At 41.3% G+C, this 12,908-nt stretch overlaps 1 protein-coding gene across 2 annotated transcripts in view; it reads right to left on the reverse strand.

Annotated features, from left to right (window-relative positions):
• Positions 1–11,969, reverse strand: part of B4GALT5 (beta-1,4-galactosyltransferase 5) — a 69,193-nt gene extending 57,224 nt beyond the window's left edge. Inside the window, exon 1 of one of the 2 annotated variants that reach the window (XM_072944375.1) lies at positions 11,637–11,969. In XM_072944375.1, coding sequence (XP_072800476.1) covers positions 11,637–11,751 — 115 coding nt within the window. In that variant the 5' untranslated portion in view covers positions 11,752–11,969. Of the gene's footprint in view, positions 1–7,237; positions 7,308–11,636 lie in introns of those variants that run through there. The other variant, XM_072944376.1, reaches the window with a different exon arrangement.
• Between the last annotated feature and the right edge of the window lie 939 nt (positions 11,970–12,908).

Consider the following 12,908-nt stretch of genomic DNA (forward strand, 5'->3'; position numbering starts at 1 on the left):
AAGGGGGAAAAAAAAACCTGTGTTCACGTCACACACCTCCTAGTCAGCCAGGGACCATCCTGGCAGCCTGTTTCTCACCACCACCTGCCATCTGTGCCTGTGCCATGGACTGGGGAAACAGAATGTTCTGGTGAATGAAGAATTATCAATATTCAAAGTATCAGAATTTTAAAAAAACATACTTAATATCAAACTCAAAATCATGCATCTGGGTCTTCATTCCAAGTACCACCACTTATTAAACAGCAAAATGTAAAAGGTGCTAGCTGATGGAAATTTGAGGCCAACAAAATGCCAAGTAAAATTTACTTTTCCCTATCTTCAAAATCATCATATCCTTTCATTTCTGTAGGGGGTGAAAAAATGAGCCCACTGTTTCATGGACTATGTTCACCAATTTACAATATTTTCTAAATTTCTCTTCTATATCATATGTTTAATCAGTAAATTATTGTCCCCAACACCAACATCTGGCCCTGTCTCACATGGACTTTCAGAAAACTGTAATTAGAAGCAGAAAACATTTAAATTGCAGTTATATTTCAGCCCTACTGAACAAAATAATCAACAAACAAAAGACATCAATAAGATTGGATAGCACCCCCTCTTACATCAGAAGAGTCACAGGATTCTTCAAACACTTGAAATATTTAAGGGGATGTCAAGTTTGGTAAACAGAGTAATCATTTTAAAGCCCAAGAATCAGAAATCAGAAACCAATATCAAACAAGAGTAAGATAAACCAAAAAATCTTGACTCCTGCTTTATCAAAAATTCAATCAATAGTAGCTTGTGTAAGATATGCCAATCAGTAATTTACAAAGACCCTTCACAGTCAGTAAAAGGAATGGGGACAACCTAAGGAGCAAAAGTCAAGTCATAATACTTACCAAGTAGCACTTCTTTTTTAAAGTGCAAACGAAAGAAAAATATAGATAAATTGAATCTCATTAAAATTAAACTTCTGCACATCAAGGACACCACCAAGAGAGTGAAAGACAACCCACAGGATGGGAGAAAATATCTGCAAATCGTATATCTGATCATGGTTTAATATTCAAAAAAATATGAAGATCTCTTAACAACAGACAATCTAATTTAAAAAGGGCAAAGGAACCGGAACAGACCTCTCTCTAAACAAGATACACAAATAGCTAACAAACACATGAAAATATGCTCAACATCATTAGTCATTAAGGAAATGCAAACCAAAACCACAATGAGCCACCATTTCACACCTACCAGCATGCCTATACTTAAAAATACACACACACACATATATATACACACACACATGAACAGAAAATAAGTGTTGGCTGCAAGGATGTGGAGAAATTGGAACCCTCATTCATTCCTGATGGGAATGTTAAATGGTGCAGCCACTGTGGAAAAGTCTGGCAGTTCCTCAAAAAATTCAATAGAATTACTATATGACCCAGCAATTCCACTCCCAGGTAAATACCCAAGAATTTAAAACAGGCACTCAAAGATACTTGTATGCCAACATTCACAGCAGCATTATTTTACAATAGCCAAAAGGAGGAAACAATTTAACTGTTCATAAACAGATGAGGAAACAAAATGTGGTATATACATACAATGGACTATTCTTAATCCATAAAAAGAATGCAGCTCTGACACATGCTATGATATGAATGAACCTTGGAAACATGCTAAGTAAAATAAGGCAGATACAAAAGGATAAATATTGTATGATTCCACTTATATCAGGTACCCAGAGTAGTGAAACTCACAGAGACGAGAAAGTAGATTAGAGGCTGAGGAGAAGGGAGGAGGGATGGGGAGTTATTACTTAAAGGAAAGAGAATTTCTGTTTGGGGCAACGGAAATTTTTGGAAATAGTGGTGATGGCTGCACACCATTGTGAATGTAATCAATGCCACTGAATTGCACACTTAAATTTGCTAAAATACATGGCAAACTTTATGTTAAAAGTATTTTACCACAAAGAAATAGCAAGGAAAAGAAAAAACAAAGTAGTTTTGGCTCAAAATGAATTCAAAGTCAGGATTACCAGAAAAAAACAATCCTTCCCCCTAGATTAAATGCAGTCCAACAATGAAGAAGCTAGCGTGACCACACAACAGTTTCTTCATTCATTTCATTAAATATTTAAGCACGTACAATGTGCTAGGCACTAGCCTAGGTATGAGGACATTACAACCTAGAAAACTTCCCTATTGTTACTCTATAGGTTATGAGAATATGGATAAAAATGAGTTTTTCTTTAAAAGTTAAAATAAACAGTTTTATTTAAAATATACAGATTCATAGTAAGTGTACCAAGAATCCTAAAGTCAGTCTACTATCATCTCTGATCCACCTGTTTTAACTACCCTAACTTGCAATTTTTTTCATTTTTCTGATTGGAATAAAGGATTTTTTTTTTCAACAACACAAACATTACCACAACACAACATTCAGGAAAATACTATTTTCTGACCTTCACAAGCCAAGAGTCTACCAATCAGAAAACACACAGACATCACAAGCATGAGTATAATTTAGGCTTAGTGTCTAAAAGCAGAACTCCTCAAAATGGGGTGATTAGCAGTTCTATGAAGAAGAAGCTACTACTGTTTTTCCATTTTTCCAGGTGTATGGTTGTTCAATACATGAGAATTAAGCAAAAGATTTAAATATCTATTAATCATACTCTTAGGCCCACCTGGAGGGTGGAGAGACGTTCCCTCTTTACCATTAGTTAAGTGTTTTACAGCTCTCTAATAAAAATAATAAAGAGCTGTGCCCACTAGCATACCTCAGACTAAGTTTTAAAACACAACACTGAGCTTTCCTACCATCTACACTTTCTTGTACCTGATACTCCACATTTTTCATCATCATAATTAGGCCACTAACTGCCTCAGAGAACTGTTCGTAATTGATGACAGTAACTAAGGTACCTCAGAAACAATGACCAGCTTCCCTTCCAGTCACTGCAAAGTACCTGGGTATCTGTAACCTGGGAAGGAGGTGGAACAATATTTATAGTCTAATAATACTCACTCAAACTAACAAAAGGAGTGGGGGGGTGGAATTTGAGAAGACAGCACTTTAAATTATTCAATGGGATTCCTACATCTGGGAAAACACTGGATTCATGGGATCAGCAGGAGCTATGAACATTCTTCGGTATAAACCACAACATAAAAAGAATTACTGGGTCAAAATGTAATATTCATTTTCATTTAACATCCAATTACCTAGAGGATTGAAGATGGGGCAGAAGCTAATGAGTCCAGAGCTCTATTTTATGCTTAAAAGCAAAAGTGTGAAGCTAGAAGAAAAGATTGATTTAGCAGATTAAAACTTAAAAGGATTACTCAGAGAAGAAAAAGAGGTGGGGGCGAGGTGGGGATGAAGACGGAAGGGGAAAAAAGGGGGAAAAAAAAGTGTTAACATCCCAAAGATGTTCCCTTAAAATTCTTTTAGTTTTTTTCCCTTTGACCAAGACAACACCACAAATTTCTTTTTTTTTTCCCCTTTCTTTGTCACAATGATTTAAAAGACAGACTTCAGTGCAGACATTCTAAGTCTTATTTTCAGGGTAGATGTCCTCAAACAATAGCGCCGCGCAGTCTGCACTTCTCCACTCACCCTACGGCATGAAACTGTGAAGTCTGACGAAGACACACAAACACTTCACCATTCCAGCAGCACCACAGAATCCGTGGGTCAGTATTTCATTCAAGGTGGGAAACTAAGTGAACAAGGGAGCTGAATTTCTTTAAATGGGGTGTCCTTACTTGACAGAGCTCATTATTCTACTTCAAGGTTCAACTCACACGTGCTCAGAATCCTATAACTTGGGATTGAAAGGGACCCTGAAATCTGTATTATGGTCCATTTCCTCTGTTTACAGATAAGAAAACTGAAGTAAAGGTTTCCATTGAGTTATTGGTAAAGTCAGATTGAAGCCCAATTCTCCTCTGGAGTTTAGTACTAGCATTAGGCCAAGAGGGCATCTCCTATGGTTATAAATAATAACTATAAACATGGAGCTTTGTGTCAAGCTCTGTGCCAAACCCTCTTATGTGCATATTCTGCTCAATGCTCACAACAACTCTGAGAAAGATGGTATCCTCTACTGGGTAGATAAGAAAATTGAAAATAGTTGGCCCACTTAGCCAAAGTTGCTTCAAACCCAGGTTTGGCTAATTTCTGAGCTAATGTTCACTCTTACCCCATAGTCCATACCACAGCTTACAGGGTCCTACATAGCCTAACCCCTACCTTCTTTCTAAACTCATTCCCTACCACTTCCCACCACTTACAAGAATCCAGTCAACCCTCACTCAAGCTCACTTCTGCTTCAGGGCCTTTACATATGCTTGATGCTCCTCCATCACCATCCCCACCTCCAGGCCTGTGAGTGACTGGTTCTACCCCTTCAAGCCAAATATCACCTCTTCAACGAGGCTTTCCCTAACCACTCAATCTAAAATAGACCCTAAGAACTCTAATTCAAAAAGACACATGCACCCCAATGTTCAAAGCAGCACTATATACAATAGCCAAGACACTGAAGCAACCTAAATGTCCATTGACAGATGACTGGATAAAGAAAGCTGTGGTATATTTATATAATGGAATACTACTCAGCCATAAAAAGAATAAAATAATGCCATTTGCAGCAACATGGATGGACATTCTAAGTGAAGTAAGCCAGAAAGAGAAAGAAAAATACCATATGATATCACTCATACGTGGAATCTACAAAAAGAAAAAAAGAAGACACTAATTAACTCATCTATAAAACAGAAACAGATTCACAGACATAATAAACAATCTTATGGTTCAGGGGAAATGGGGTGGGAAGGAATAAATTGGGGAGTTTGAGATTTGCAAAGGTTAGCCACTATATATAAAAATAGATTAAAAAAACACAAATTTCTTCTGTATAGTACAGGGAACTATACTCAATATCTTGCAATAACCTTTAATGAAAAAGAACATGAAAATGAATATATGCATATATATGCATGACTAGCATACTGCGCTGTACACCAGAAATCGACACATTGTAACTGACTATACTTCAATTTTTAAAAATTAAAATTAAAATTAAAAAAAAGACCCTCAGTCACTCCTACCACTATCTGAAATTATCTTGTATATTAACTGTCTCCCTATTACAATAAAAGCACCACAAAAAGCAAACATCTCTCACTAGAGTGAAAGCACCAGGATGGCAGAAATGTTCTGCCTTGCTCATTTCTAGACTGCCCGATACCCAAGGAGTATCTGACAAGAGGAGGCACTCAAAAAAAACTATTTGTTGAATAAAGGAATGAATGCCTGTGTCTGAACCTCCATCTCATTAAGGGCCAGTACCAGACAATTTAGAAACTGATTATATACTATTTTCTATTTTTCTCTAGTTATTTCTTTTTTTTAAGTTTAACATTTTTTATTGAGCCATAGATATTTTACAATGTTGTATCAAATTCCAGTGTAGAGCACAATTTTTCAGTTATACATGAACATACATACATTCATTGTCACATTCTCTTCTGCTGTGAGCCACCACAAGATCCTGTATATATTTCCCTGTGCTACACAGTACAATCTAGTTATTTCTTGTGATTAATCCTGTCTTTTCAGTCATATTGTATGTGCCTCAGGAATATCTTACAATTCTCAACTTTGGGCAAGTTAATGACTCAACCTCAGCTTATATGATGAACTATAAAATGAAAAAAGCAGTCAAAAGTCTAGAATTCAAATACTCCCATAGCTGTACATGATAGGAAGACACTCAAATACTGGATTATTATTGACCCGTAGATGTAAAATTCCTTTAATTTCCTCACAACTTTCTACAAAAATACACCCAGTGTACAAGGGAAGGCATACCTTTACTTAGCTAGTACTAGAAACTAAAGAATAACTGCCCTTTCACTAATAGAGCACACAGGCCTGCCTCTTCTCATGTTAACTCCATTAACTTCTTTTAAGCCAACACCCAATCTATTCGCTTCTGATTAACATTTTTCTTGACCAGGGTTAACCACCAGTTTTCCCTGGTTCTTTCACAGGCCTCCACAGCATCACATTCCCTATTTCTTGCTGGCTAAAGTTCTGTCTGCTTTCCACGGTTGGATGTGCCCAACATACCCTTCACGATTTAAAAAGCTGCAAAATTAGGGAAACCAGTCAGTCAGTAGCACTGTGGCTTCTATGGTTTTGTAATTTCTATTCTCTTAAAGAGCTCTAAAGAAGCATAGCAACACAAGAGGAACCTCCTACTGGCGATGGTATACTCTGCTCCCACTGGCCTGTCGAGCTCAGGGCGGGGAAATGTCAAGGTTGGAATAGAATCATCTACTGGCTAGAGTATCGATGGGCTGGAATGGTAACTGATACTGTCTGAACGGCTGCTTCCAAAGATTGTCCAAGACTAGCATATTTTCACTGTTTAAAAGACTTCAACTCCAGTTTTGAAAATTTTCTCTTGCATTCAGAACTGCTGGTGAGCTGTCAACATCTTTTAAATTAGACAGAGTGTGGTTAAACTCCTTTCTTGTGAATTTAACGAAGGAAGGCTTTGGGTGGCTTTAAAGCTTGGCTAACTTCACTTAATATAGCCAAATGCTGTGAGTGTTGCTGAGGATACAAGCTAAATGCTTTCTGGAGGGTTTAAGTATTCCTAGGCTACAAATTAGAGAGATTAAAAGGAACCCTTCAGAGAAATGGTACCCCAAAAGTCAGGCCAGAACTGTTTATCAAAGCAAGACAGAAGAAAGCACTAGGCATGTTTATTATTGATACAAAAAAAGAGAGGGATTTACTGTTTGAATTATCAGTGATTAATCATTTAATTTGCAAATAACATAAAATGCCCACAATCCAGTACATTTTGTCTAGCTTTGAACAATCTGAAACTTCCAAATTGTACTAATGCTTAACAATAAAGTAAAATTTTATCTCAAAAAAAAAAAAAAGGCTTCAACTCCAAACCCAAGACTTGTTTCCAACAGAACCAAATTCTGCAGAAAGGTCGTAAAATGTCACCAAAATCCTGGTCAAAAGTGGTGCCATTCAGTTTTATAACTTCAACCTGTTCTCTAAATATGGTTTCCTTCTATGAAGACTGACATGATATAACACTCAAAGGCAACATCTGAGTGAGTGCACAGGCACACATTGGTGGGGGGATCCTTTAACAGGGTGAAGTTTTTTAATTTTCTAAAATAAAATAACCCACACTTACAATATGTATTTCATTCCAGAAAAATTCAGGAACCAACTTCACTGAAGCGTTTAGAGGACATTTTCCTGTGGGGATCAACAACAACAAAAAGGCTATTTTTCTACTACACTTAACAGATGAGGAATCTGAAATTCTCCTGCTGTTATTAGAAAAAGTTGCATTTGATTATACAAAACATGTATCTTATCTAAAATCTTAGGTCCAAAATTTGTATAGAAGGTGAATGAATTATCAACTTTCTATACATAAAACCTTCTCACTGAAAAGTTTGGTTAAGATGCAGTTCAGTTTTTCAAACAGCTTTGTTTTCTGGCCAAGTATAAGATCAGAGAATCAAGTGACTTGCTCAAGGTCATTTGGTCAACTCAGGTGGGATTGAAATTACTGACTCCTGCCTTCCAAAAGCCAGCTATAAATCAAACTTCTTAGAACTAAGCAGGCTAAAAGGGAAAAAGCATTCTCCATTTCCTTTCCTCAATAAGCAAAGGACCAAAGAAAAATTAGTCTAAATAGTGAAACTTTAATAAAATTTCATCAGTTTATAGACTATTGCCTCTAACCATGCACAGGCATCTCTCTCAAAATCAGTAACTAAACAATTTGCAAAGGTCAGTAACCTCTATACAACCTTCTCTTGCGAAAGCACCATAAACTTATTAAGATTTTTAAATTCAGCACTTCAAAGTACGTCTGTAAATACTTCACTTTCTCTTATCTTCTAAAATACATGGTCACGCTGGAATATGGAAGTACTCTGAGCTCAGAGATTTTTTTTTTTTAAGTTAAAGGGCCATAAATAAGTTCAAAGTTTTCTTCAGAACCCTGAAAGGAAGAGTGATATTTCAACAGTGCAGGTATAAAACAAGTAATTAAATAAACGAGAAATCACTCAGGATGTAGGGGAGAGAGGGCTACAGAGAAGAGGCATGCCTGCATTTTTATCACTCTATCACTTTGCTCTTCCTTTTTCAAATCCACCACCTCCCTGGCACTTTCTACCTATTCTTTTCATTTCTACTTTTAAAGTACTAATATAAAACACTACTTCTGATTTAATAACAAAAACATAATGGTCAATGAAGCCATATTTTTAAATTACTTAACTGGATTGGGATGGTGACATTAAAGTAACTTTGTATTTGTTACAAAAACATTATAGTCATATTTAGTAATATTCCTCATATCCAATTTTCTAAGTCAAATGGTACCACTTCCTCCACTTTAGATGACTCTCAAGTCTAGGGAAATTTTCCTTTGTTCTTAGACTATGGGTCACTAAGACTAAGAGTTGGCATTAGATCTCAAAAATACTAACAATGGTTAGGCTGAAATTATGGCTGGGCTATATTACACATGAGCAACTTTAAAAATTTATAACTAACATGATTTTTCTCATATCTCAAATTCAAGTCTACTTATTTCTGAATACAGCACACTCTTAGATTGACAATTTCTCTTTAGCCCTTGAGCAAAATGTGGCCATAGGGTATACAAAGCAAATCAAAAGCAGGACTAGAAAAAATTAAAGCTGGAAGGAAATACAAGTCTGACACTTTCCATTATGCCAGAAAACAGAATTGTCATCATCTGAAAATGTGTTAGGTTGAGCTATATCAAACTGCTGACATACAACTGTTTTTGATCTGCAAAAATGGAAATTTCATGTGATTCAACCTAATATTATTTTCTGTGCTCATTTTAATAATTGTCTCAAATAAGGGCTTCATATCCCAAGGCATATAAAACCTTCTATTTCTCTAGACTGCCTTCACCTTTTGAAAAGATTTGCCACCCTCCATCCAAAGCTAATCATTTAAAAAACTAAGTTTGTTAACAGGAAAGCCAAGATAATGTATTCGTGCTTTCAAGAACCCTAAAACCACTCCACATCCTTTCCACCGTTCCCCCTTTCTAACCAACAGAATTTGAATTCTAAGTAGGTCTGCCCTTTAGAAGACTTATATTTAAGGAGAAACTAATGAATATTTAAGTGCTTTGCATCTTTTTCAGCTATCAGTGATATAGAAATCTAAGTGTGGTAGAGATCCACTGCTTTACACTGGGGTTCCACTGACCTAAAAATCTACCGTTGAGGAATTTTAATTAAGTTGATAAGTTCCATTTCTGTTGTAGAATCTGGCTTCTAAATCTTTCTAATCAAAAGAGTGATTACCATCCCACTGGGATATATTTTTCCATTTAGATATGGCTGATTTATGCACCCACACTGGAAAAAATCTGTCACTTTCACAAAAAGGGTTATGGCTCCAAGACTGCCTCTAGGCTCAAATTCATCATTTCACACCCATTTTTATTAGTGTCTGATACACAATATGCTAATTAACTCTTTTCTCAATTAATTCCACTAATTACTCACCTGTTCTTATTCTGCCAAAATTCCTATCTCCTCATCCAATCCATCAGGCCACACACAGTAACTTCCTAGAGGGATGCTTTTACTAAGACACTCTAAACTGTGAGAGCAATCTGATGTTACCTGTTTCTATCTTCCTAGATCTAGTTTACAGCACAAACCATCAATATCAACCATCAAATGAAACATGCTCTTAAAAAAAAAAAGTCAAGAGAGAATCTCCTGCTCTATCTGGAAATTTCTCTATTCAGCTAGTTCAGTGTTGACAGGTCAACAGAGAACGGCCTAGTCACTGCAACCCTAAAGGGTATTTCCCTAGAGTTAAACCATCAACTCTTTCCTAACATCCAAATAATCCAGACTTTTTATAGCAGAATTTACTCTCATTGCCCCACCAACAGCATCCTCTGTTCATTTTTCACCCTCAACTGAGGTTTTCTCTAGGGCCTCATGGTGATGCCAAGTCAGGCAAATAGATTCCTTAAACCTTCCATCTACTCCCTTCTTTCTCTAAAGCTACATATAATAACTGCTTTTTTCCCCTGAACTCTCTCAAAGCATCAGATACAGTGGCAAGTGCTTTAAAAGGGAGTCTATCTACTTCCATCCTTAAAACCCTATGAAGTTAGGGTGAGTACCCCCATTTTACAGAAGAGAAAAGCTGAGGCTTAGTAACTTGCTCAAGGTCATACAGGGCGAGGATTAGAATTCAAGTCTGACCTCAATGTCCTCTGACCTTAACCCTCATACTGTATTTCCTTCTAATCTTTCTTCATGTCCTAAATGTCTGCTATGTGGTCTTAAGACAGTCTATCCTTAGGCAGGGTTCAGTTTCTCTGTCTTTATTTTCTTTAAAGGACATGCCTTTGAGGGTGAGTACCCATTCTATCTTTTCCCAATACTCTCCCTTCCCACCTGCACCATTTCCCCAAGGTCCTTTGTCATATCTCCTCCTCTAGGGCCAATTTAAATGTCCCCTCTGGCCTCAGAGCAGGCACCAAAGGATACTGGAGGGCCACCTTCTATTCTCAAGGCTAGGAGGAAGCAGAAGGGAAAGAAAGGGAAAAAAGGAAGAGCCCAGACAGCACCCCTTCCCCAAGTATTCATTCGAGAGGAAACTGTGGCTGAGGACCTGAGCGGGGGGTGAGGATTCCGGGAAGCATAGGAGGTAAGAGAGCAGAGAAGACAAGGGTGTGCCCTTGGGGGTAGGCGGGGCAGAGGGAGGGGATGGAGAGGAGGCGTGGGACGCTCAGGGGATAGTAGATTGAATGGGGGGTGGATCTCCATGCAGGGGGAGGAGGGTGCCACCCCGCTAGGAAAAGGATCTGGCCACTTGGCGGAGGAGAATATGTGTGTTGGGAAGGAGGACCTGGAGGTGGATGTAACAGGGGAAAGTGGAGGGAAGAAAGGGGAGGGAGGGACAGCAGGAAACGGTAGAGTCACCGGGTAGGAGGGAGAGGAAGGATGGATGGAAACCAGGAAGGTGGGACGCCTTGAGACTCGGGCACAGGGGCTCCGCGAGGAGGGGAGGGCGGGCCGCGGAGGTTCGGGGTCCGTGGAATGCCGGGAACCGGGGCCGGAGAAGACCCCGGGGAGGGGGAAAGGGAGTTCTCGAGCCAAGGAGCGGGAAGTGGGGTTCTAGGGAGGCGAAGGCGAGAAAGGGGGCGTCTCGGCACGATGAGGGTGTGGGCGCGCGCGCGTGTGTGTATGAAGGCACCGTCAGGTTCGCTCGGGGATAGGGTTAAAGGAGGGCAGGGAGTGGGAGGGAGGCTGGCGGCGGGGAGGGGGTGCCGGAGCCCGTCGGGGTGCAGAGGGCGGGAATGTCCTGGTGTCTCCCGAGGGCCAGGTGTGGGGTCTCCCGAGGGTCGGGCCGGGGTGCCCGTAGTCTTCTGAGGGCCAGGCTCAGGGTCGCCTCCCAGCCGGGGGTCTTCCGAGAGCCCGGGTCCCCTCAGGGCAGGGCGGGGGTTCCCGCGGCCCCTCAAGGCCAGAGCGGCATCCCCCTGGGGTCCCAGTCTCCCTTCCTACCTATGCCGGGCGCCACATAGACGAAGTAGAGCAGCGAGGACGAAAGCGAGAAGAAGAAGAGCGCGGCGAGCAGCGAGCGGCGCGGCAGCCGCAGCAGCCCCCGGCGGACGCGCATGCTGCAGCCAGGCGGCCGCTCGAGGGCCGGGCCAGGCCTGCTCCCGCCGCTCCCGGTCCGCCGCTTCCCGGGCCGCCGCCGCCGCCGCCTGGGCCTTGGCCACAGCCTCCCGGGCCTCGCCGGCCGCCGCTCTCCGTCGCCTCGCTGCTCCCAGCCGCCCGCCGCCGCGGGCCGGGCCACATGAAGCGGGCGGGGGCCTGAGCGGCCCTGAGCGAGCGCAGCGGCGGGGGCGGGGGCGGGGCGGGCCGCGGGGGCGGGGGCGGGGAGGAGGCGGGGCTAGCGCCGCCGGGCACCGTCGCAAAAGACCTGCGCGCTCGCCTGTCGCCCGACCCCCCTGTTTGGCCCCCGCAGCGGCACGATAGCCCGCAGGGAATGTCGCCAAAAGGCGACAGCCCCTCTCCTGGCACGGCCGCCGCCCCGGCTTTCGGGGAGCCTCACTCAAGTGCCCGTCGGCTTCAGGCATGGGCGCCCCCAACCTGGGAGTCAAGGGACCATTTGCAATATCTGACGCGGCTGGTCACCCAGAAGAGCAGAGACTGTAGGTATGGGGGTTCGGTATACACCTTCATTCATTCGTTCGTTCGTTCGTTCAGTCATTCATTCATTCAGTTCACCATTTATTGAAAGCCAGATTTATGCCAGACATCGTTCTTGGCGCTGGGGATGCTACAGAGAACAAAACAGACAAAGTTCTGTCTTCTTGAACTTAACATACAAATGGGAGGAGAAAAAGAAATCAGTTCATAATGTCAGGTACTGATAAGTGATATGAACACAACAAAAGAAGAGAATATGTTGGGAGGCAGACCACCATGGTCAGGGAAGGCCTCACTGAGGGGTGACATGAGCTGAGATGTAAAAGGGTGAACAGCAGATATGCAAAGGCCCTGAGTTTTAAAAGCCTGATTTGACCCCGGTTGACTCAAGGTCAGCATGGACGAAATCCAGTGGGGCAGAGAGAGCCTATGGGATGAGAGCATAGATCTGGGCAGGATCCACACGACAAAGAATCATAAGGAGCATAACATTTACAGTTATCAGTGAGAAGACTTGCCCTTGAGAGACACTGGGACTTACTTATCTCATTAAATCACCCCAACAGCCCTAAGATATGCACTCTTATTATTCCTATCACACAAATGAGGAAACTGAGGCTC

The sequence above is a fragment of the Vicugna pacos genome, chromosome 19 (genome assembly GCF_048564905.1).
Source record: "Vicugna pacos chromosome 19, VicPac4, whole genome shotgun sequence".
NCBI classification, from domain to species: Eukaryota; Metazoa; Chordata; class Mammalia; order Artiodactyla; family Camelidae; genus Vicugna; species Vicugna pacos.